The sequence below is a fragment of the Crinia signifera genome, chromosome 2, assembly GCF_055691185.1.
Source record: "Crinia signifera chromosome 2, ASM5569118v1, whole genome shotgun sequence".
In the NCBI taxonomy this organism is placed as follows: domain Eukaryota; kingdom Metazoa; phylum Chordata; class Amphibia; order Anura; family Myobatrachidae; genus Crinia; species Crinia signifera.
In genome coordinates, this window is record NC_139218.1 from 265,949,899 (window position 1) to 265,976,316 (window position 26,418).

Below are 26,418 nucleotides of genomic sequence, written 5' to 3' on the forward strand. Positions count from 1 at the left end.
CCGGGATGCCGCCATCAGTATTTTGACTGCCAGCGTCCTATCTGCTGAGATGTTAACTGCATCCTGAAAAATGTATACATTAACTAGGTACCTGGAGTATGGAATTTGACAATGCAAACACAATGTAGTCACTGACCTACAGCCATGAAAGCAGCAAAATCTGAGACCACTTCCCTTGCATACCTTGATTGCTGCCACCTATCCCAAACACACTCAAATTTACTTTCAGAATTAAAGATGGAGCCGCACTTATCTAGCCAGTCTGCTTGCCATAGCAATTCGTCTCGATGCGCTGTTCGCCGAGATGGGGATGCGTGATTGTCTCACATGCTTGAATGTCCATTGCTGCAAATGGAGCGCGTGAGCATCTCACATACACGCGCATCCCTTTCTCAGTGTGCCTCATTCGAATGGTGCACCGAGAGCGGTATAGATAAAGGCGGCTCCGTCTGTATAAGAGAGAGAGAAATCGCTCATAATTCATGTAATATTAACTGAGGAAAGCCATGCAGGAAATACCGGGCCATCCAAGAATGGGTAGTACCCACCTTGGCTAGCATACAAAGGACTATAGGGGAGGACCATAAAAGGTACAAAAAAGTGCTCTGTAGCATTTGGCATTTAGGTATTTTTAGCCCTACCACCAAATCTCTGAGCTTACAGGGTTGAGCGATGTCCTGCTTCTGAATTTAATGAAGCATTATACTCGGTACTTGTGTAATATCTGGATGCCCAGTTTATTTGATTGTATGCCTTAACTTAAGGCATACAATCAGATGCGACGCGATTTTGCAGTAAAATCGTGTCGATCGCATGCGATCAACGCGATTTTCCATAGGATTTAATGTTAAAATGGTCCTGTTCATTTCCCCACTATCCAAGTGGCCATAGAGTTGATTCTATATAGCGTGGCGAGCCCCGCGAGGGGACGCGGATTACTTAATGTATTCTGCTGCACTCGCCATGCTTCGGGCTCGCTGTGCTCGCCACGCTATATAAAATCAACTCTATGCCCACTTGGATATTGGGGAAATGAACAGGACCATTTTAACATTGAATCCTATGGAAAATTGCGTCGATCGCATCGCATGCGATTTGGTTGCGTGCGATGCAATTTTTTCCAACCAGATCTCAAAATCGGGCGTCCAGTTATAACACAAGTACCTTATACCCTCTTGTGCTCCTCACCAAGGCCAGTTTCCAGGACTCGCCATTTACTAGATCCAAGTTGGATTCTCATTTCGTCCTGAGTTGAGACAAGTCTGCGGAGAGATGGGCAGACCATATAAACATATATATAGAAAAGAGTTCTGCAGGAACTGATTGAGACAAAAATGTCTAAGAGGAGATTGATGTCCTGCGACATGGAAAATAATCCCGGACTGGTTTGTCTGAGTGATGGCCACATAAATAAGAGGCAAGATAAATGCATGCAGAAAAGTTTATTTTATTACTAAATGGTGAAAATAAAATAGTTCCTTTTGTTAGTGAAGTGTTGGCTTCCTAAAGCAGTGCAGACCACAGCAGTTCTTTAAATTTTTCTAGGTTACATTTCTTCATCAGCATAGTGTTATGCTCTTTCTTCCACTTATCCTCTGTGTCCAGGACCAGCATCCCTCTTGTAAATCCACCATGTAGTTCGACGCTGACTGCACATTGTATGTACTCTGTGACGATACTCTCATCTAGTGCTGCAGCCATTGCATAGGAGTCATAGGGTACAAAATGATTTCTCTGAGGCCAGCTGCCTGTGACTTTCTTCATAAACTTGGCCTTCACAGTGTCCTGGCTTACCCAGTTTTTTAAAAACTCCTAAAAAAAAGGGAGAAACTGTTTAAGCACTCAAATTACGTAATAGTTATTCAATACAACATAGATTTTCAAGCTTTCAGTATTGCCAGACTATTTGTGCAGCATACATAAGATCTATTATAGTATTATAAGCCTGGTGCACACTTTGTAATTTTTTTAAAACTCTATGCGATAACGATATTGTTAATATAATGCATATTTTCTAGTGTGTATGCACAAAATCGTTAACGATGCTCCCGCAGGATGTTCACGACTACCCCTGTTGTCATGCAGTCAAATCCACTTATACTGTATGTTCTCAGGCCACATGTTATTGTTCAGTGTGTATGACCTCTATCATTTGTCTGGGAGGACTAGAATGAGTTTCGTTTTTTTGCAGGCACATGAAAATGTATTGGGAAACCCCATTTGTTTAACATCAGAAGAAATGTGTTGTAACACATTAGTGTGTGTGTACTATGTGTATAAACATGTATGCCCAAACACTTAAGGCCCCTGTACACTACAGCGATTTGGTCCTATTTCACCCTTCCCGAAGGATTGGAACCATAAATCTGCCCAAATCAGATGCTTTTGTTGTACATAGGGTCCGATGCGTGGTCCCGAGTGCATTGGACCTGTGTAATATACCAAATACCTTAAAAAACAGTATATGATCGTTGTTGCGAACTGCCACAAATTTATTAGCTTTTTTTAAAAATACGATTTGATTTTGACACCTGAGTCTGAGGTCCAGCCCCCCTCCCAGCAGCTGGGAAGAAGGGTCGCATGCGATACATCACACATGAAAGGACCGTATTCTATCCTTCCCCAGTGGCTCTTGGGGGATCAGATGGCCATACACTGCTGCAATACATCACAGTGGTATATAGCTAGCTTTAAAGAGAACAAGTACTAAGCCTAAGGAGTAGTAAAAGAACGAATTCCAACAATTTTCCAAAGTTTAAGATTGCTGTACATGGAAGATGTAAAACTTTTTTAATAAAAGCTTAGGTACAGTATATTGCTCAAAGCAGTCTGTGTAATGCTAATGTGTTCCAAACATAAATCCGTCTTTATTTTGCTAACAATACACTTTGCTCAGAAAGCTTTGGTAAGTGTTATCTGTTACTCCGTAAATGTTTTCTTAGTTGTACTGTGTGCTGCCTGACTTTCTGGCACTGCACTGCTCTGTATGATTATTAAACCAGATTATTTAATTGTATTTGGCAGATGTTAAAATTTGACAGAATTTTATTTTAACCTCTTCTGTGTTGGGTTATAAATCAAACTCAAGATTGCAGTAGTTTAATTATTTAGCTGCTTTGTCACATTTTTACTTCTTTGCAGGCCTGGTCATGTTCCCAGTAACATGATAAAATATCCATTAATGTTCTACTTGTCCCTTAAACTATTGTAATTATATTATAGTACTTGAGGTTGGGAACTACTATAATGGAATATACAATATTGCATCTTCTAACAGGGATCTACAACCCATCCTCAAATCATCTGACACCACAGCAGAAGCATTTATTCAGAAAAGTATTATATGATGTTTCCATAAGTTTTCCCTAATGTGTTCCCTAAATAGACTATATATGTGTGTTTATAATGAAGAAACTGACCAGTAGAAACATGAGGTTTCAAGGTATTAAATTTACATAGATTAAATGTCCAGTTTCACCGGGTTCACATTAGACGTGATATCTAACAATATATTGTCCATAGGTGTTCATTTGTACGGCAGATTGCGCTTTTTCACGTCATTCTTCAGACTGCCCCATTGGGTGTTCTGCACAATGATACATTATTCCATCGTTCACTGCTACTTTGTATGGGTGGCGCAATATATCGCCATGTACAGTAGGTCATGCCGGCAGCTGGGGTACACATTGTTCTGATGTGAAGCCAGCCTTACTTTAGGAGTATGTTCAATGCGGAAAACAAGCCATCCTCACCATTTAACCCCCTTGCAGGCAGCTCACCCTATTCTGTGTGCCGGGATTCCCCCGAACGGCATATAGCCTCGAGCCTTGCCATTTTGATAGCCGCACTTGTCGTTTCTACCTTGCTTTTTGGAAACAGCAAGTGTAGGGGGGGTTTGAATACTGAGGGCGGTCTATGATGGCGAGTAATAGGCACTGCTCGTCATCATAGCTCGCTAACACCGCATTGAATATAACTCTAATTCTCTGTTTACTGTTTGAGAACTCACCAGAATTATGTTATATCACCACAAAGAGTGACCCAATGCTATAGAGATCTGCGAAATCATACCGTTGTGAGGCTGTTTTCATGGGTGAACTCCAGGGCAGCAATAAATGTAGGACAGGTAAATTCATTTGTTACAATGTAAGCAGCTTCTGGATCCAGGTAGAAATTAAATTCTGCACATACTGTCCTGTTTCCTCTGCCTGAAGCACAAGAAAAAGAACATCACATCACTTTTTAATTATTTTTTAAAAGATTATAATAATGAGAGATGTGAGCAAAGATTTAATGACGTGCGAATAAAGAAACAGCAAAAATAATTTCGGCAGAAGTTAGTCTGATCATTTACAAAGACAAGTCTGTATTAGGCAAGTCCTAGGAGTTTCAGATTTTATTTATGAAAAATGTAAGCAGACGACTGTCCTGTAGGTTAGTTTAGTCCATAAAGTACTTTACCTTCCAGATTTCCTCCCATTATGAACAGCTTGTTAATCTTCTTTGGAAGAGTAGGATCCAGTTTTGCTGCCAAGGCCAAATTAGTCAAGGGCCCCAGAGCTACTAGACAGACCTTGTGTTTACAAAAATAATAAATTAAATATATATGATTATTTTGGGCTTTTAATATAATTAAAACTTCCATACAAGTGAAGACGGGGCCTACACACGGGGCAATTTCAGGACATTTTCTAAGTAATCTCACTAGATTGCTTAGAAAATGCCCCCTGCATCACTCTATGTGTTGGGGCTATAGCGATGCACGGCCCTGCGCGTCACTATCGCCCGAAGATTAATATCCAGCATGCTGGATAAATCTAGTTAATCGCTGGTGAGGGCCAGTGCTCTCACCGGAGAACACTGGCCCTGACCGATCGCTCAGCACACAGTGCTTACATGTCGCTGCGCAGCACGGTGTGATCTACATTGCTCAGATCGCTCAGCAGTGTTGCCCTGTGTATAAGCCCCCTAGACTATAAGAGGTAAATTTAAAGTGTGAGTTTTTAGAAGTGAGATGTTGCCCATAGCAACCAATCAGATTCTAGCAATTATCCTAGCAGATGCTAGATATATAGAATCTGATTGGTTGCTATTGGAATAATCTCACTTCTAAAAGCTCACACTTATAAAATAAAATTACTCTAAATTCTTTAAGAAGCTCTGATAATGGAGATCCGTGTTATATAACATGACAAACCATACCTACATCTATGTAACCTGCATCCAACTCCCACCTGGTTGTGGCTGTACCACATCCCAATCACTGCTCTCCGGTGTTAACTTATTTTCCTGTAAATTATTTTCCTTTTATAAGATCAAAATGACAATCTCTTACTTGGCCTTCGTGCTGGTTTATTATCCTTATAAGAGCATGCACTGCATCTTCCTTCTGTAAGTGCTCCAGGCCTGGGCTGTTTTCATCACCTACATCTCCCAAACCATCACCTCCAAAATGGGAAAACACAGGATTTTTCTCTCCCAAAAGTGAATGAGATGCACCACGAAACACTGGTATCTGGCAATTAAACAAGACTACATTCATTTATTTCCCAATACTTCTGCAATCTTTCCTCACATTCTTCTTTGTAATCTGTGTCTACACCAGACATGTCCAAACTATGGCCCTCCAGCTATTGTGAAACAACAAGTCCCATCATGCCTTTAACAGTTTTGCTATTAGGGAATGTTAACATTATTGCAAGGCATGCTGGGATGTGTAGTTTCACAACAGGACATGCCTGATCTACATCCTAAATATCTCTACCCTCACTGCACATCTCAGTGGTCTTAATCTTTCACTCTGCCACAGTATATGTATGCAACCGATCTGTATACAAAGTGCTACATTTTTTCCATTTAACTTTGTGCACAAATTCAGACTTATGGGGCCTACACACATGCCGATTTTGTGCCATTTTCTAAGCGATTTAGCAAGGTCGCTTAGAAACTAAGCATACATCGGTGTGTGTGTGTGGGGGCTAAACCGATATAGATGCGCAGCCCCGCGCGTCTAAATCGCATTAAGAAGAAGAATGAGCATGTCCCATCAATCTAGCAAAATCGTTTAGCAAGACCCTGCATATCGGGCGCCTTTTGTGTGGTGTCTTTTTTTTGTGCTTAAGTGACCACCGATTTTGCTCATCTGGACACTCCCTGAAGCCCTCCTCTCCATTCTGCACATGCTGCTGCTGTCAGACACCACGCGCTGTGAACCCTCCGGAGCTGGTAAGTACTATGCTCTCCACTATGCACCACCAACGCACTGATCACAGGTGGGGTGGGGTGGTAATGAGAGGGGTCCACTGTGCCACCAATGTAAACTTTATGGGTGAGGGTGTCACGTGATGCGCGCTGCACCCGCTGCGCGCTGCCCCCCCAGCGCAAGAATATGGGCACAATGATGTTTGGGGTTGATGTGAGGCGACCACTGTGCCACCAATGTTATAAAATAAAGCATGCTTCTGGGTGAGGGTGTCACGTGATGCGCGCTGCACCCGCCGCGCGCTGCCCCCCCAGCGCAAGAATATGGGCACAATGATGTTTGGGGTTGATGTGAGGCGACCACTGTGCCACCAATGTTATAAAATAAAGCATGCTTCTGGGTGAGGGTGTTATGTGATGCCCGCTGCCCCCAGCGCAAGTTTGGAGAGGGGTGATGGCACATTGCAAAAGCTAGTCATGTGGTTTTTGCTTGCATGCTCTGGGGTGATGGCACATTGTAAAAGCTAGTCATGTGGTTTGTGCTTGCATGCTCTGGGGTGATGGCACATTGTAAAAGCTAGTCATGTGGTTTGTGCTTGCATGCTCTGGGGTGATGGCACATTGTAAAAGCTAGTCATGTGGTTTGTGCTTGCATGCTCTGGGGTGATGGCACATTGTAAAAGCTAGTCATGTGGTTTTTGCTTGCATGCTCTGGGGTGATGGCACATTGTAAAAGCTAGTCATGTGGTTTTTGCTTGCATGCTCTGGGGTGATGGCACATTGTAAAAGCTAGTCATGTGGTTTTTACTTGCATGCTCTGGGGTGATGGCACATTGTAAAAGCTAGTCATGTGGTTTGTGCTTGCATGCTCTGGGGTGATGGCACATTGTAAAAGCTAGTCATGTGGTTTTTGCTTGCATGCTCTGGGGTGATGGCACATTGTAAAAGCTAGTCATGTGGTTTTTACTTGCATGCTCTGGGGTGATGGCACATTGTAAAAGCTAGTCATGTGGTTTGTGCTTGCATGCTCTGGGGTGATGGCACATTGTAAAAGCTAGTCATGTGGTTTTTGCTTGCATGCTCTGGGGTGATGGCACATTGTAAAAGCTAGTCATGTGGTTTTTACTTGCATGCTCTGGGGTGATGGCACATTGTAAAAGCTAGTCATGTGGTTTTTACTTGCATGCTCTGGGGTGATGGCACATTGCAAAAGCTAGTCATGTGGTTTTGCTCTGGGGTGATGGCACATTGCAAAAGCTAGTCATGTGTTGTTTACTTGCATGTCTATGATGGGGTAAATTGTCTTACCAGACCCCCTAAAAAAACAGTGAATGTGTGCGCATGTACATGTGATAGGGACAATAGATTGTAAGCTGACCTACTTTGGACTGTTTATGTACATAATGGTGGATGTATATATGTTAATTATATGTTAATTATGTATTTACATTTTATACCATATTATTCACACAGAAATGGCAAAGCAGAATTCTTCCAAAAAATTCACCACTGGGTTCATTGACATCTATCGGGCCCATGAATGCCTGTGGCAAATTACCAGCAAAGACTTTTCAAACAAACAGAAAAGGGATCAGGCCTACAATGCTTTGCTGACCTATGCTAAAGCCAACAGAAGTGATGCCACCATGGAATGTGTGAAGAAGAAGATAGCGAATTTGAGGACCGTCTTTGTGAAGGAGCACGCAAAAGTGACTGAATCGCAGAGTTCTGGAGCCGGTGCCGATGACGTATACAAGCCAACGTTATGGTACTACGACCAGATGCACTTCCTGCTGGAGAAAGAATCGAATAGAATAGCATGGATCCTGTGCCTCCAATTAGGCAAGAGGAGGAGAGCCAGGATCTGGTAAGTTTGAACACATATAGATATGCGACATGTCATCATTATTCATGGTCCTAACGTATTTTATTTTACAGGATGCTACTCCGGAGCTGTTTGCGGAGACGTCCGAGACTACAGCGGCTGCAGATCAAGAGTGTGAGGAAGTGGAAACCTCGACCTCTACCCCCCTGCCAACGCCACCACCTAGGCAGAGGAAGAAGACAGCCAAAAGATCTGTAGCCGGCAGCTCTGAGCAATTTTTTCAATTTGCGGAGGCAAGGCTTAATAAGCCTATTGATTCAATTCGGCAATTTTCAAATACGGTAGACTCTGAGATGCGTTCAATGGATGACGACACCCATTGGAAATTCAAATGCATCGTGTACGACGCAATAATTCGGGCCCAGGATAAAAACATTCCTGATGACCTCAAATTAATGCGCGACCCGATGCATTACGCATCTTGCGGACCCTCGCCACAGTATCCCTACCACCAACCCTATAGTAATCCGCCGGAAATTCCTCCGCAGCTTGCCCCTGCTAACACGACGGGAGCCCCTTCACCCAACCCGCCCACATCAGCCACCACCAGCAGTCTGTCCAGTGGAATGTACTCAGCGTTCTCGAGTACACAAGGACAGGACGATGCTGTTTATTATCCGTTATAAATTTCAAAAACAAAAAAATTCCAAATTTTAACCGTTGAAAAAATTGCTCTTTCTTCCATGCGTTTTCGATTCCGTGTAGACTATAATGTCTGCTTGTATACGTCATTTGGCCCTGACTCCAGAATGATGCGTTATTAGTCACTGTTGTGTGTCCTTCACTGAAGACTGTCCCTTACCTTTGCTATCTCTTCTTTGCACATTTTGTGAGTCATCACTTCTGTTGGCTCTAGTATACTGTACTGAGTTTGTTGGCCTGATCCCTTTGTTTGTTTGAAAAGTCTTTGGGCCAGAGGCATTTCTCGGCCTGATATTGTTGATGAACCCAGTGGTGTTCAATTTTATACTTTTATACTATTTTCAATAAATTATAAAAAACACGGTATGGTGTCATTTCATTTCAAAATGTTATTTATTGTTAATTTTAAGTTCAATTATGTACAGGTATGGTTCCTCTTTGCAACACTTCTCCTGACTTCTCTCCCCTTGAAAAATAATCTTTTTCAAGGGGTGAGGAGTGAAGAGAAAGTACTGCAAACACTCTGGTAAGGTGCTATTATGAACAGGTACTCTTTGCAACACTTCTCCTGACTTCTCTCCCCTTCAAACTCCACAAGACATCCCCCAGCCCTTTGAACTGCCCATTTTTATTTAAATTAGTTTTTTTTTTTCTTTTTCCCATGCTTGAGAAGAATCTGGCATGCTTAAATCGCTAAGCAGAATCGCTGAGGCATATCGTTGACACATTTTGCACGTTCTAAGCAATATAGATGATTTTGTGCTCAAAGGAAATCTGCTATGCTAAATCTGGCATGCTATATCTCTGGCCAAAATCCGGATGTGTGTAGGCCCTATTAGTCACACACAGATATCCATATCCAATTACTCCGTGCGGTTTCATGAAGCAGTTCAGTCACATTTGATAGCAACTAAAATGCTTTTTGGAGTGAATAAGATGTTATATTTGCACCAGCTGTCTTGTGCTACATGGTGGTGGGGGTGGGGGTTGCAACTCAGTTAGTGCCGAGCAGGTCATCAGTAGTGACATACACAAATATGAAATCTAGAGTATGATGTCTTGCAGAGTATGGCGTTACCTCCATCCTGTTACACACTTGGAGAACACGGAGGACATTCCTGCAAACATGTTCAATGGTTGCATTGCCAAAGCAGCAGGTTATCCCCAGGATCTCAACCTCTGGGACTGCCAAGGCCATCATTAAAGCTTGAGCATCATCCACTCCACAGTCAACATCAACCAGAAGCAACTTCTTAGCCATCCTGTAACAGGAAATAACATTGTAGTTCACATTATTATTTTTATCCTTTATTTACAGCATATGGTAAGGATTCCGCAGCACCTAATAATACATAAATGAGCAAAAAAAGAAAGAAAATAAATTGCAGTACAAGGCAATGTAAGACAAGTAGATGGTAAATAACTGTAGTTGCATCAGAGGACAGGACAATGATTAGGGTGGCAGAGATCTATATACTGTATTCTAAGAAAAGCACAAGAGGAGAGGGGGCCCTGCTTGTGAGAGCGTACACATCAGATCTTTGTGTAACTTAGGACTGCGTGCTTACAGAATAAACCTCCCAAACACATGACCCATCTCGTTATTTGCAGCCAGAGGCAAAGTCAACAAAAGTGAATACAAAAGGTTTATTATTTGGCTTTATTGCATTTTATGAGGCTGTTTTACTATCTCTCATTAAATGTAGCCACTGATAGAGGTGGATCCAGTTGATAGATCTTCAGTGTCTTTATAAACAGTCAATAGGTCTACCCCAAAAGGTCAACATGCAATAGGCTGACATGAAAAAGGTAAACACATGACAAGGGCGACATGAGTTTGTCATGATTTTTTATTTTAATCAATAAGTTTTATTGAAAAATCGGTACTTACTACCTAGCACGGCGCCCAAGATTTCCATCTTATGCCATCGCATTGCCATATATCCGCATACAATGCGATTTTTAATTGTATAAGCACCCTAATGGGTGCTTACAATGTTAAATGCACCCCCAATATGATTTTTAATTGTATAAGCACCCTAATGGGTGCTTACAATGTTAAATGCACCCCCACTATCAACGCCAACCCGAAGCGTGGCGAGCGCAGCAGTACGCATCCTCCGACCTTTTCATACCCCCACTATCCACATCGGCGTGGAGTTGATTTTAGATAGTGTGACGAGCACAGCAAGCCACCGAGCCCTGCGAGGGGATGCGTATTACTTTACATGTATTCCGTGTCCGCTCGCCACGCTTCTGGCTCGGTGGCTATCTAAAAACACTATCTGAAATCAACTCCACGCCGACGTGGATAGTGGGGATATGGAAAGGTCGGAGGACGCGTACCGCCGACCCTCGCAGGCTTGCTGCGCTCGCCACGCTACGGGTTGGCGTTGATAGTGGGGGGGGGGCATTTAACATTGTAAGGACCCATCAGGGGGGTTGTACAATAAAAAAATCGTATACCATCGCATTGTATGCCATACAATTTTTTATTGTACAACATCGCATCGCATACCATATTTAGTCTTATGGTATACCATGCGATGGGCGCCATGCTAGGAAACAAGTACCGAAAAATCAGTTTTATATGGGGGTACATTGGGGGGGGGGGGGGTAGTTTGGCTACATCCAGAATTTGCCATAGGACATGTAAAAATATCAAAGTACATGAACGACAATACATAACAATCACATTTCGTAGATCACAAGAGGTCAGTACTGAGAGACCCAATAATGCAATATAAGAGATAAATACAGATAATATGAAACATAGAAAACATAAAATCCTTATGGGTAATCAACAATCTCAGCGGTTAGGTTATTAGGGGTTTCATTCAGACTAAATTGGAGTGGGCCGGTATGGGAGGATCTTGGGATATATTGGGCTCCTTTGACATCGGTCACATACGCGTGCCATGGAAGCCTGCGCACAAGAGGGGAGGCTGCCTTATAGGACTATTGGATATATTTGCTTTCCATGAGGAAATGGTAATTAATTTGAAGGATAACTTTCAATGACTTCGGTGAGGGGGCAGATAGGTTAAAAATAGGGTCAAGTGAAACATTCATCCTGAGTACTGTATTGATTAAAGCAAAGACCTCATTCCAGTATTGTAATATAGCTGGACAGGAACAGAAGATATGGAAAATGAGACCAACATTACCACATACTGTAGTCTACAGCACATATTGTAACAGGAGGGCCAAAATGTGTGGAGGCGGTCAGGGGTCAGGTATAGTCTTTTTATCAGTTTATTGTGCATTTCAGTGTGGTTGAGGCACCTGGACATGGTATAGGAAGATAGGAAAATCTTTCACCATTGGGCAGGGGAAAGAGTTCTGCCCAAGTCTATCTCCCATTTCTTATGAGCACCGGACTTAGGTGACTCGCCAGGGGTTATCAGAATTTTGTATTAAAAAGATATATCACCTCTAGATGCAAATATGAAGGGCCGGGCAAGGAGGGTCTGTGAGAGTGTGTCTGGAGAGATTGAGGCAGGAGGAAACGACTTTCACCAGTGTGAAATTTGAATGAAGTGAGGGTGTTCCGAGGAGGGGATGGAGAATTTCTGTTGTAGAGAGGGGAAGGGTAGCAGAAAGTAACTATCTAGAATGTCTCTTAAGAGGGAGATACCAAGAGATTTCCATCTGTTCAGATTCAGGTTAGGGATTAGCCTCGCTACAGTTGTTATGGGTATGTTGGATATAGTGCACGCCGGAGAGGACATGGTGGGGGACAGTTTATCCCAGATTCTTAGGGATGCTTGTGTGGATGGGAACAGGGTAAGGTGGTCTGGTCTAAAAGGTTTTGGGATCCGTAACAAGTTGGCAAGTGGGGGCAGAGGCTTGTTCAAGATCCACTCATCCCATCGGTTATTCAGTATTGGTGTAATATTTAGAAGGAGGCCAGAAGGCAAGCTTCCTGATAGTGGTATAGGTCAGGAATATTTATTCCACCCAGGGCCCTTCGGCAGCACCATTCTGGAGCGAGCCAGAGTGGGGGGGGGGTTTGGAAGACCAGATATATTTGGATAAAATGGGAGGTTCACATTTGTAGGGTTTTTTGGGGGGGAAATTGTATGGGATTGTGCCGAACAAAGACATAGTCTACGGAGGGGACATTTTGAACGCAGCCATAAGGCCCAGCCACGAGACATTGTATGCCAGGATTTAGATAAAGTAAATAGGGGTATAGAGAGCGCACTGTGTTGATTTAACACTTTATTAAATATAAAAATAAATAATAATAAAAAGCAATTTAATAGATACAAAATATATACCACACACACAAAATACAGTTTAAAAACAATTTGACACTAAAATATCCAGCATTTAGGTTATGGGATATCGATGTATTAATATAAAGTCCCATCCAAGTAATAGCAGCTCTTGTAAATGTCTATATTAGACTCCAATGTCCAGGCTTATTTAGTTTAGAATAGCTTTTTGGATCAATAAGTCTTATTAAACGGATATAGTTACCAGTCCCGCTGAGCTCCGTGAATTAGGAGATGGAATGAGGGAGAACTGTGAAGAATCCACCGATGCCCGCTAACAACCGGCGGGGCTTAGTTGTAATGAAAGCCACCGTCGGGAGCAGGTCTCCAAGGTGTAATATGGTTTGCGGGAGGATTCCTCTGACCTCCGCTTCCACCGGCGGGGCTCAGATGTAGTGTGAGCCACCGTCGGGAGCAGATGGTCCGTCTCCCCCTACCTGAAATCACCAGGTATCGATGGAAGGAGGAGAGGGGAGCTCAAACACCGGCCTGATGTTACGTGGCTGTTGAGATCGCCGCAGGTCACTCGCAGCAGACGGCCGGGCAGCGGTAATTACTGGAAAGCCGTGAGGGTAGTCGGTTAGGCTGGAACTCGATTGGAGATGAAATAAGCAGAGCTTTGCTGGATATATGGTTAGCTTGACGCGTTTCTCCGTCTTAGAAGCACGACGGTTTCTTCAGAAGCTCAGGTGTCATAATGGTCTTACGGTTTAAAAAGGCAGGTTAGCCAATCACCTTTCCAAAGTAATTATAGTCCACCTGTTACCACTTGGCATATTCAATTCAAGGTGCATTAAAGCGGCGTATGGTTTTAAATAAACAAATTTCATAATATAAATGCTGTGGATATCATATATAATAATAATCTATTAAATTGCTTTTTATTATTATTTATTTTTATATTTAATAAAGTGTTAAATCAACACAGTGCGCTCTCTATACCCCTATTTATTTTGTCATATTGAATTTATTTTCATATGGGAGCAGCCCTAATTAATTATATTTAGCTGTGGCCTTAAAGAGACCATTACTTATTTGCGCCCGATTTACTTTTTATAGAAGTATCCCTGTCCTATTTAGATAAAGTACCTAATGTCGTGAGGGGCGTGAGGTTTGCCGAAAAGACAGCAGAGGAGTGGGCAGGGATAAATATGCCTAAATATTATTGATTCCTTTTGCCAGTTATACTGGTATGTCAAGTACAAGTGAGCCAGGGATCAAGAGAGATTATTAGGAAGGGCATCGGTTTTTGTGGTGTTCAGTTTATAGGAGGTTCTGCTGTATGCATCTAAAATAGAGTAGAGGGAAGTTAGTGTGATGTAGGGTTGGTCACAAAAAGCAGGAAATTGTCTGTAAAGAGACTAAGTTTATGGGAGGACGAGCCAATCTTCAAACCAGGGAAATTAACATTGTTACGGATAGTAGAGGTGAAAGGGGGCAACCCTGTCTGGTGCCATTCATGATAGCAATTGTGTTAGATAAGAATCCATTGCTGAACACCTGGACGGTAGGGGAGCTATATACTGTAATGCAAAAATGGAAGTTAAAATGTGCTCTTTAAAGCTGAATCGAGAGAGTACTTCAAGCATATAGTTCAAACTGTTGAATGCTTTTACTGCATCAAGAGACAAGAGAAGTAGGTCTCGATCTTTAGAGAAAGAGGTGATCAGGTTGAAAACTCTTTGTGTATTGTCCGAGCACTGTCTCCCTGGCACAAAATTCATCTGGTCTGGGTGCACCAGCAATGGAAGAAATTGATTAATGCGCACAGCAATCATTTTGGTGAACCATTTAATGTTGCAGTTCAATAGCACTATGGGACGATAATTATGGCAGTTAGCAGGATCTTTCCCGGGCATAGGGATATGCCTGGGCATAGGGATAGTGACAATACGTGCTTCTAACAGTTCAGCAGGGAGAGTTCCAAGGAAGGAGAGCTCATGAAGAGGTCAGTCAGATACAGGGTTAGAAGATCACGAAATGTAATATAGAAATCCGTAATTAACCCATCAGGACCAGGTGCTTTGTTATTTGGTAGAGATTTAATAGCGTACAGAACTTCCATAGAGGACCATGGGGCATGAAGCGTCACTAAGTGATCAGGGGTGAGAGTAGGGAGCTGGATCGAGTCCAGGAAGGATGAAATAGTTGCAATAGTAGACTGAGGTGCCATAGGGTCAGAGTATAAGTTATACAGTTAGGAGTAGTAGTGTACAAATTAATTTGTGATATCCTTGGGATTTAGGATTTTTTCCTTAGTAGGGGAGAATATGTATTTAATCCTACGTCTAGCCTGTTGGGAGTCTACATCCTACCTGATCTATTGCCCAAGAGGTAGAATTTCTGTTGCATTCTATTTAAGGCCGACTGTGTGCGAGCTAGAAGTTGCTACTGTAGTTGACTACGGACACTCGAGATTACTTTTTTAAGAGCACTGGGAGGGACTAGTTTTGTTCTTAGATTCCAATTCAGTCAGACTGGACTCTAAAGAAGGCCATACACACGCAGGTTTATCTGCAGATCTGTCTGGTTGGAACAAAAGCATGGTTATGGATGAGAGCAAATGACAGTTGACCATTTTCTTGGAAATGCTGGAAAACTGACAAACTGTCACTCATCCATAACAATGTTTTTGTTCCAACCAGCCAGATCTGAAGATAAATCTTACAAGTGTATGGGCACCTTAAGTCTGATTGTAACTTGAGAGATCATGGCAATATTTAACAGCTTTATTTCAGGCACAAAACTACGGTTCGGATTTTATTCACGTATTTCAGACCTTATACCACACTCCCTCTGCATTCCTAACCAACTGCTTTCAACTACAGTATTTAGGGGCACCCTTCAGGGATGTCCACTTTCCCCCTTGTTGTTCAACATGGGCCTGGACCCTCTTCTTAGACATTTTCTGGCTAACAGGGGATGGAAGGACGTCCAGCTAGCACGTACAGAACTCAAGGTATCCGCATTCGCTGATGACCTTTTATTATACATGTCTAACCCGAAACAGGCGATCCCAATATTGTTACCACTCCTGTCAGAATTTGAAAAAGTGGGCGGTTTTAAGATAAATTACACTGAATCAGAAGCACTGGCCTTTCCAGAAGCAAAATTAGGTTGGGATAATTCCTTCCCTTTTAAATGGGCCCCAATAGATGGGATTACTTACCTGGGCATAAAAATTCCCCCACATCCCTCTCAGCTATATTCATTAAGCTATGAACCATTGTGGTCTAAAACAACTGATGATTTCACTATATGGGCTCATCTGCCACTGTCTTACATAGGTAGATGCTATTTATATAAAATGATTACTTTCCCCCGATATTGTGCATCCACACTAAACAATGGGTGCATGACCAATATTGGCAGATTGACCTGCATGTCCGGAAGATGTCACTATCTTTAACAATGAACACATTGTTAAAGATTTTTGCTGTTATCTATGATGTATTTGAGCCTGCACTTTTAGTAAAATTTGTTTTACACTTTGCTCATATCTGCGCTTTTTCTCCAATTTCTTTCTACATGTGATTGGGACAATTAAAGCTAAGGTCTGGCTTTATTTGGAGAGAGCTGCACTACATCCTGACCCAAGGACGCACTCCTATTTTCTGAAGCTTGTGGCTGTGCGCAGTCTGGATCTACATTTTGTATATATATATATATATATATATATATATATATATATATATATATGTATGTATAGGTGTATATATTTATGTATAAGTGTGTATGTGTATATATATATTATATATATATATATATGCGGTGTAAGTGTATGAAGGTTGCAGTGTGTGCCACTGACAAGCTTTCATACAGCTGAAGATGTCACCTGTTTGTCATGTTCCAATGACTACTGTTATGTGAAATAATAATGAACATGGGATAGCTTACTACAGTCATTCTGTCATTTCTGCTTTTTGGGCGGGCATGGTCTAAGCCACTATATCACTAAACTTCTCAAATCAGTAAGGCAGCTGTTGGCAAGAACACGTGGTTGACTACCGGAGCCGTGTATTTTGGTATGTATATTAAGCATCACGGTCTGTGGCATATGTATAATGGGCTTCACGGTCTGTGGCATATGTATAATGGGCATCACAGTGTGTTGGATATGTGTAATGGTCGTAACGGTCTGTGGCATATGTATAATGGAGCATCACGGTGTGCTGGATATGTATAATGAGCATCGCGGTCTGTGGCATATGTATAATGGGCTTCACGGTCTGTGGCATATGTATAATGAGCATCACGCTGTGTTGGATATGTGTAATGGTCGTCACGGTGTGGCATATGTATAATAAGCATCACGGTCTGTGGCATATGTATAATGGGCATCACGGTGTGTGGCATATATTTATAATGGGCATCACGGTGTTCTGCTTATGTATAATGGCCATCACAGTGTTTGGCATATGTATAATGGCCATCTCAGTATTTGGCATATGTATAATGGCCATCACAGTGTGCGGCATATGTATAATGGGCATCACGGTCTGTGGTATATGTATAATGGGCATCACGGTGTGTTGGATATGTGTAATGGTCGTCACGGTGTGTGCCATATGTATAATAAGCATCACGGTGTGTGGTATATTTATAATGGGCATCACGTTGTGGCATATGTATAATGGGCATCACGGTGTGCGGCATATGTATAATGGGCATCACGGTGTGCGGCATATGTATAATGGGCATCACAGTGTGGCATATGTATAATGGGCATCACGGTGTGTTGGATATGTGTAATGGTCGTCACGGTGTGTGCCATATGTATAATAAGCATCACGGTGTGTGGTATATTTATAATGGGCATCACGGTGTGGCATATGTATAATGAGCATCACGGTCTGTGGCATATGTATAATGGGCATCACGGTGTGCGGCATATGTATAATGGGCATCACGGTCTGTTGGATATGTATAATGGTCGTCACGGTGTGTGGCATATTTATAATGGGCATCACGGTGTGTGGTATATGTATAATGAGCATTTGCCACACACCATGTTGCTCATTATACATACAGTATGCCACATACCATGATGCCCAATATACAGTACATATGTGGCTGTTTCTGTGTCCCTGCTGTCACTCTCTGTGTTCCCATGGTCTCTCTGATGTCACTCTCCCTGTCCCTTTGTCCTTGAATTTTGTCTCATACTGTGTGGCATAATGTGTAAGGGCACTAGTACTAGATAGTATAAGGAGTCCTACTAGTGTGGTGTATAATTGGTATGTGGTGTGGTACACTTCACTTAAAGACATGCCCCTTTTCCCGTGGCCACACCCCCTTTTGCAGAGCGTGCGTGCCTTCGGCGCGCGCAGAACAAAATCCTCTGTTTTTTTACATACTCCGACTTTAAAATTTCCACTCTATATATATATATATATATATATATATATATATATATGTAGATTGCTGTAGAAAGCGTCACTCCAGGGCTTGTGATCAAGTGAAAATTTATTGTGTCAACGCCGTTTCGGGCCTCAGCCCGTCATCAGGAGGCCCGAAACGGCATTAACCCAATGACCCAATAAATGTTCATTTGATCACAAGCCCTGGAGTGACGCTTTCTACAGCAATCTACATTGGTGCACCTGAACACAGGTACACTGAAGCAGGCACCCAGGCAAGCATATTGACCCCGACAGCAGAAACAGAGAGTGCCGGTCCACTGATCTCTATATATTTATGTATATAATGATGCGCGACGCTGCATTTTGCTATCATCTAAAATCTCCCTCATATTGCTTTTCAAAAGTAGGCAAGTATGGATATATGATATGCGGTCCTTTTGCATACAATATATCGCATGGGATCCCAATCAAGTCTGTATGGCTCGGATGCGATCCTCCAGATCACTTCTGCAGCCAGTTCGACACGCAGGCACGGGACCGCATCTGGCATCTGGGCCTGCTGTCATATGCCATTTGGCCAGGGTTGCCTACTTTAAGAATCTCTTCTCCGGGAGAAGCCTATACTATCAGAGGCGTAACTAGACATTCATAGGCCCCATAGCAAAAGTTTGTATGGGCCCCCTATTTAGCAACTGTTGGTAATAAATGAATATAGCACATATACCTTAGACTGTAAAGATGGGCCCCCTTCAGCTCTGGGCCCCATAGCAGTTGCACCCCTTGCGCCAATGGTAGTTACGCCTTTGTATACTATGCAAGGAAACAACCAAATCAAGTAAATCAGTGTATTACTAAAGGGTTACAGGAGGACATATGCAGAACAATAAATGAGTCATCTGATGTGTAAGAACCTGAATCAGTGGGCACATAAAGTGTTGCTGCAGCAGAAATTGCTCATAAGAGTTGAGATATCATATCCCTACATAATAGGGGTCCATATATTGTTTACATTTTCATCTGACCTTGTGTGTAACTCACCCAGTTCTGTCTCCCTGCTCATGTCATGTATAAGGCAGAAATCCTAATTTCCTTGTTTACACTCCAAAAACTATTTGTAACAGTATTGATGCCACAGCACACTCGAGGGGTAAATGCGGTGTACTACCAAAGACATTGTAGTAAAGTGTCATGAGCTAAGATCTTTTCTCTTATTGTACAGTACATAACATAAGTTCTTGGTGGGAGATGCCCCAATTCTTCTCATGGGAAGGAGGCGTGGCATTACAAAAAGGGGCGTGGGTTTACACTTTAGACCACACACCGTAATGCCCATTACACATTTTAGCAAACTCCGTAATACCCATTACACATAAAGCCACATGCTGTAATGCCAAATACACATAAGGCCACACACCATAATGCCCATTACACATTGTGTCACACATCATGATGCCCATTACATACTATATTACAAACCGTAATGCCCATTACATATTTGACACATAAGTGCCGCTCACCTACGTGCTCATTGTTAGGGGATTCATGCTCAATGCCAAGGAGGCTTCATGCTCGATGCCAAGGGGGAATACATGCCTATTGCCAAGAGGGAGTGAAATTGCTCATATTGCCGGGGGGGATTACTTGCTGGCAAGGGGGGGAGGGAAATGCTCGTTGCCATCGGGGGGGGGGGGGGAATAGCTCGTTGCCAAGGGGGGGAGGGAATTGCTCGTTGCCAAGGGGGAGTGAGACAGTCGTTGGACGTATCTAATTTAAAGAATGGACAGCTGGGCAGAAAGTGCTGTGTGCTGCCTGGCTGTAGTCTAAGCAGGAGTATTGATATTTTCAGTTCTCCCGCTGAGGTCTGGCAGCAAATCAGGAGCGGCTACCAATTCCACCAATGCTGCTCCCGATTGACCTCCGGTGATCCAGAGGGAGAACTGAAAATATTGATGCCACTGCTTAGACTACAGAAGGGCAGCACACAGCGCTCTCTGACCGGCTGCAATTTCTTTCAATTAGGTGCGTCCAGCTTTTTTTGGCAACGAGCAATTCCCTTAGACTGAACAGCTGGACAGTGCACAGCTCTCTCTGCCCGGCTGTAATTTCTTAAAATTTTATGTGGCTGGGGTTCACCCCTGGACCACCCCTTAGATTTGCCTATGCTCCTGGGCTATAGTGAAGTTAGAACTAGGTTGGGGAATAGTCTGATCAGGTGCTGCTGGAAACCCTTCAGGGTGGGTTTGAGGTAGGTGCCACCTCTCCCGGATTTCCGGGATTCTCCCGGATTTGGTGGCAACCCTCCAGGAGGCTTTTCCAGTCTCCCGGATTCTGGGATTCTCCTGGGAACGGGTGAGTGCAAAAGCCTCCACAGCCTTCGCAGGCCCAGCGTTGCCACGGCCCGAAGCCTGCAGGCCAGGCAGTGGCAGCGCCGTCAATACACAGGAGGAGGCAGCTCCAGCAGTCCCTTGTGTCGGGTTTGTGGGCGGCGGTGATGAACAGGGCCACTGTCAATACACAAGTGGCTGGGCAGCGCTTCTCACCGGCTGGGAGGTGCTAGTCCTCCACGGGCTGGTACTCTTTCGGAGATCCCTTCAGGCTGTAAACGGGCAGGGCTGCTCTGTCATCTCAGTCTCTGCATAGACTTCGCTTTAAGGGAGGGGGCACCGCCGACTCCCTCCTCTCCCCAGAGGCCAGGAGCATGATGCCGTGCCTCCTGCTGCATAAAGTATGGGTACTAGGTGTGATGCATAGTAATATGTGGGTGATGCATAGTAATGGATATGTGCTAGGATTGATGCTTAGTAATGTACAGGTACTTGATGCGATGTATAGTAATGTATGGGTACTGGATGTGATGAGTAATATATAGGTATTAGGTTGTTTACATGCCTGTATTCGAGACCACTCCCACTTTTCTGAAGAGACCATGCCCATTTTACGAGGCCACACCCACTTTTCCAGGAGCATACAGGAACGGGGGGGGGGGGGGGCGTTGTTACAAAAAAAGAGAAGAAATTAGAGAAGAGGCAGACCACAGAGGTAAGATAAGACATACTCTATACAAAGGGGAGGGTAAGAATCTTGAATCATTGACGAAATGAGGAGCCAGTGCAGATATTTGCAGAGCAACACTGTAGATGTACAATGATGAGAGAGAAATATCATCTCTGTTGCATTTAGGGCAAACTGTATTTAGATGGTCAAGGTCAGACATTTATACACAAAATGCAGACATTGCACAGTACGGATTGTGTAATGGTTAGCAATACTGCCTCACAGCACTGATGTCATGGGTTCGATTCCCAGCATGGCCCTAACTGTGCAGATTTGTATATTCTCCCCGTACTTGCGAGGGTTTCCTCCGGATACTCCGGTTTCCTCCCACAATCCAACAATATACTGGAAGGCTAATTGGCTCTCAACAAAATTAACCCTAGAATGTCTGTGTGTGTACATGTGGTAGGGAATATAGATTGTAAGCTCCACTGGGGCAGGGACTGATGTGAAAGTTCAAATATTGGGGTAGATGTATCAATCTGCCCTTAACGTTTGTATTTTAACGTTTCCCACTTCTCCTAGCATAACGTTCAGATGCAGGGACTGGTTTCACCCTAATGTATTAAGCTGATGTTAGTGAGTAACGTTAATCGTTAACTCACCTCTTGTCTTTAATTGCTTTATTTACAATCCCAGTTTATCGTCTTCTTTCAGCCAATCAGTGGCTGCCCAGTCTTTTGAATAGGATTTATTTCAATTCCCCCGCTGCGTTCCCACTCTCTGGGGGTCCCTGCGGCGCAGTATATTTTTCGGTCCATGCTGCGATCCCATCAGAATGCCGAAACATGACTCTACTGTCAGTATCCTGGCGCCGCCGACTGCCCCGCTCCAGTCCCCCCTTCCATTTTTTGGGGGGTCCCTGCTGCTTTCAACCCAACCCCCCCCCCTCCCCCTAGCTCTCCGATCCCGCAAGATAGCCCGGTGGATATAACTAATTATTTACAGTGCACTGTAGGGACCCCACTGATTTAATACACTGCGCCGCAGGGTCCCCAAGAGAGCGGGGACGCGGCGGGAGAGTTGTGAGAAATCATATTCAAAAGACCGGGCAGCCGATGATTGCCTGAGCTCTCCCCCAAAGGGAAAACAAAACAAATGGAAGGGGGGAGAGGTGCAGGGAAGCCGGTGTCAGCATGCTGAGGAGCTGAATTTTTTCAGGAGAAACAATTGTCGGCATTGTGGCGGATCGAAGGAGGGGGGGGGGAGGAGTTAAAAAAAAAACTAATGCCAGCCTGTGGCTGGCGAAGAGGAAAATCGGGCTTAACATCGGGGAAGGCAATAATACATTGCCTGCGACGTTAAAGCGTATATGTTCAAACAAGAGGACAGCGACTGAACTTAACGTTCAGGGCTGCCTCAGGGGGACGTTAAAAGACCCTTTCATACATTACTGCAAAACGTAAAAAGTCCATTTACTAGCGTTAAGTGCTACTTAAGCACTTAAGGTGCCCACAGACGCATCAATTATCGAATGCGTTTTGTACTTTTTAAGTACAAAACGCATCTTATGTACAATTATCGGGTGGTGTTTATGGGCTTGTGTGTGTGATGCACATTCCCGGGAGCCCGATATTGTATGTCTAAAAAAGTACGTGCTGCACGTACTTTTTAGACTACATCTGAAAATTAACATTACAAACATGGGTTTATCGCATTGCATCGCATGCATCCAAGTGCACATTGCATCGCAAGCTGGAAGAAAAATTGTATAGAACCATTGTACAGTCAAAAATGCATAGCACAGTAAAATTGATGCGGGGCACTGTTCATGGGAGGGGTGGATCTTCTCCCTCCCCTTCGTCTGGTGGAGGCTGCATGATCCCGGCTTGCTTGTGGCTGTGTGCATCATGGGAGGAGCTGCGTGCTTCTGAACATGAGCAGCAGCCCTCCCTCTGCCATTTTTGATTAGGGCAAAATGCTATGGCTGTTCTAACAATACGGTCCGCGTCCAAAACACAGTGGAGAGCGGCCGTTTTTGGCCTATTGTAGGCCGGCCCACCTGGAAACGACCCGGTTTCCCGCCAGGGCCAATCCGCCCCTGCATAAGCGCTAGATTTTAGGAAGTCTGATTTTGTAGGCTTGGGAAAATGTGTAAGCAATGCTTTGGCAGAATGGAGGAACTCAAGAGGGCAGGAGAGGTGGAAAATTTTTTAAAGTACAATACCGAAGGCAACAAAACTTTGTATCAAAAGGGTTAGGAAAAACACATGGAAAAAGAAGCCAATGTCGTTTATGAAAGAGTTTTGTTTTAGCGGGTGTAGATCAACTATGTTATGGTCGACCACCCTTAGTCGATCTTGTCGAGTTAGACCTCTTAAGATAGTCGGCAGCCGCTAGTGCGGCAGTAATGCTATTTAGACACCAGCGGGTAATCAGTGGGACCATGGTCAACTGAACTTTTTCAGGATTTTTAGCTGCCGAATGTCCCAGGGGTCCCAGGGGACACTGTATATGTGCAAAGAGCTGTATCTTGCTAGACAGAAGGAGACTAAGAAGGTAATCAGAAGTGCAAAGGCACACGCAGTGGAGAAAATTGCCCAGTAAGTGGGTAAAGGAGGCAAAACTTTTTTTAGGTATATAAGTGAATAAAGAAACACAAAAGGCGAAATAATAAGACTAGAGAGAGACTGGGGGTCCTGTTGAGGGACTCAATGTAATAGATAGAATAGAATCAACTTTATTTGCCATGTATGCTTGCGTACACTAGGAATGTTTTGTGGATTACAGTGCGGCATCAAGCAGGGATGAAGGGGGGGGGGGGACATTACATATATTACATAAAGACATTACATGAATTCCATTTCTAGCTATGACTATGGTGGTCAGGTCGCCAAGTAGGGACACGTTGTTTGGCTGTTGATATTGGGATTGCATTCGCTTTGATTGGATTGTTCAGGTGATGGAAAGAAGTTTCTTGCGGATCTGGCCGTTTTGACGGGGATGGGCCTGAACTGTCTTCCGGATGGTAGGATGTCGAACAGGTTGTGACTGGGATGCAGCTTGTCCTTCGCGATCTTCTCAGCGTGTTTCCTTACCCTGGATGAGAACAGCTCCCTTATCGGGGGGAGGTCGTCCCTATGATCCTTTCCACAGTCTTCACTACCCTCTGCAGTTTTTGTTTGTCGTTCTTGCTTGCGCCACTGTACCAGATTGTAATTGAGGAACATAAGACAGTCTCCACAATGGCGGTGTACAATACGCACAGCAGCTCCTGTGGGATGCTGAATTTCCTGAGTTGCCTCAGGAAAAACAGGCGCTGTTGGGCCTTTTTGATGTTTGTGGTTATGTTTATCTTAGGTCGCTGGACATGGTTGTCCCTAGGAATTTGAAGGATTCAACCCGCGACAACCCGCTGGCTATTGTTAGCGGAACTAGTGCATTTGTTTTTTTCCTGTAGTCGACCACCATCTCAACTGTTTTGGTGGGGTTTAGATCGAGGTTGTTGCTGCTGCACCACTGTGTGAGCTTCTCCACTGCATGCCTGTACGCGGTCTCGTCACCATCCTTGATTAGTCCGATGATAGTGTTGTCATCTGCGAATTTGATGATTTTCACTGACTGCTCAGCTGAGGTGCAGTCATTCGTGTAGAGAGAAAAGAGCAGAGGGGAGAGGACGCATCCTTGGGGGGCTCCAGTACTGATTGTTCATGTGCTGGACGAGAAGGTGCCAGCTTTGACCACCTGTTCCCTTGCGTTAGAAAGTCCACTATCCATGAGCATTTTGATCCTGGGACTCCTAAGGAGAGGAGTTTTGGCTGCAGGATGCTGGGAACGATAGTATTAAATGCTGAGCTGAAGGTGGCCGAGGTGTTGTAAAATATGGTGCAGCCCGAGGTTGACCACATCCTCTACACTTCTGTTCACCCGGTAGGTGAACTGCATGGGGTCAAGGTTAGAGTTTGTCACTTCTCTCAGGTGCTTCGGTATTAGTCTTTCAAATGCTTTCATGGCCACTGAGGTTAGTGCAATTGCCTGAAGTCATTTAAGTCCATCGCGGGTGTTTTCTTAGGGACTGGGACGATGATAGAGCGTTTGAAGCAGGCAGGAACCTTGCACAAGTCCAGGGAGGAGTTGAATATTGTTGTGAAGATGGGGGTGAGCTGAGCTGCACAGGTCCTAAGGCTGGATGGCGACACACCATCCAGTCCCACAGCCTTCTTAGGTTTTATTCTTTTGAGTACTGCTTCTACCTCGCCTTGGTCCACGTGGAGGACCTGGGTGTGGAGGTCTTTGTGATGGAGTGGGGGAGGTACGGCCTGCTCAAATCTGCAGTAGAACTTGTTCAGGTCTTCTGCAAGTTCATGGCTGGTTTCAGACTGTGGTTGGGCTTTCTTGTAATTTGTGATGTTTTGCATGCCCTTCCATACTGCCGCAGGGACCTTTGCTGTGAGGTTTTGCATCAGCTTGTTTGTATATTCCCTTTTGCCAGTTTGATACCCTGAGTCAAGGAGTTCCTGGCTTCTTTGTACTGTGCCCTGTCCCCTGCTGCTGTATGCCTCCTCCTTGGCTTGGCGGAGTTTCCTGAGCTGGCTACCGAACCATGGCTTGTTGTTGTTGTTAAAGGATTTGCTTGGTTGGTACACATAAGTCCTCGCAGAAGCTGATGTGACTGCATTCGCTAGTTCATCTATGTCAGAGGCAGAGGTTTCGAACACCGTCCAGTCAGTGCAGTCGAAGCAGGCCTGAAGCTTTGTTTTTGCCTCGATTGACCAGTTTTTGACAGACTTGATAACAGGCTTAGCCGACTTTAGCTTCTGGATATATGTCGGAAGAAGGTGGACTATGCAGTAGTGGGAGAGACCCAGTGCTGCATGGGGTATGGATCGGTACACAGACTTTATGGTGGTGTAGCAGTGGTCTAGCGTTCGCCCCTCTCTTGTGTGGCACGTGACCTGCTGCGTATATTTTGGTAGCTCCTGGCTCAGGTTGGCACAGTTGAAGTCGCCGAGCACAATGAGCAGTGAGTCCGGGGGTCTAAGTTCGGTGTCCA

General features: G+C 44.0%; 1 protein-coding gene across 3 annotated transcripts in view; it reads right to left on the reverse strand.

Moving 5' to 3' along the window:
- Positions 1-1,127: 1,127 nt before the first annotated feature.
- LOC146057386 (inosine-uridine preferring nucleoside hydrolase-like) overlaps positions 1,128-26,418 on the reverse strand; it is a 51,219-nt gene continuing 25,928 nt past the window's right edge. The window contains exons 1-6 of one of the 3 annotated variants that reach the window (XM_083168567.1): positions 19,410-19,480; positions 9,807-9,990; positions 5,336-5,515; positions 4,462-4,573; positions 4,072-4,208; positions 1,128-1,812 (exon numbers count right to left, since the gene is read on the reverse strand). In XM_083168567.1, the coding sequence (XP_083024693.1) occupies positions 1,504-1,812; positions 4,072-4,208; positions 4,462-4,573; positions 5,336-5,515; positions 9,807-9,989 (921 nt within the window). In that variant the 5' untranslated portion in view covers position 9,990; positions 19,410-19,480 and the 3' untranslated portion in view covers positions 1,128-1,503. Of the gene's footprint in view, positions 1,813-4,071; positions 4,209-4,461; positions 4,574-5,335; positions 5,516-9,806; positions 9,991-19,409; positions 19,481-26,418 lie in introns of those variants that run through there. The other 2 variants (XM_083168564.1, XM_083168565.1) reach the window with 2 other exon arrangements.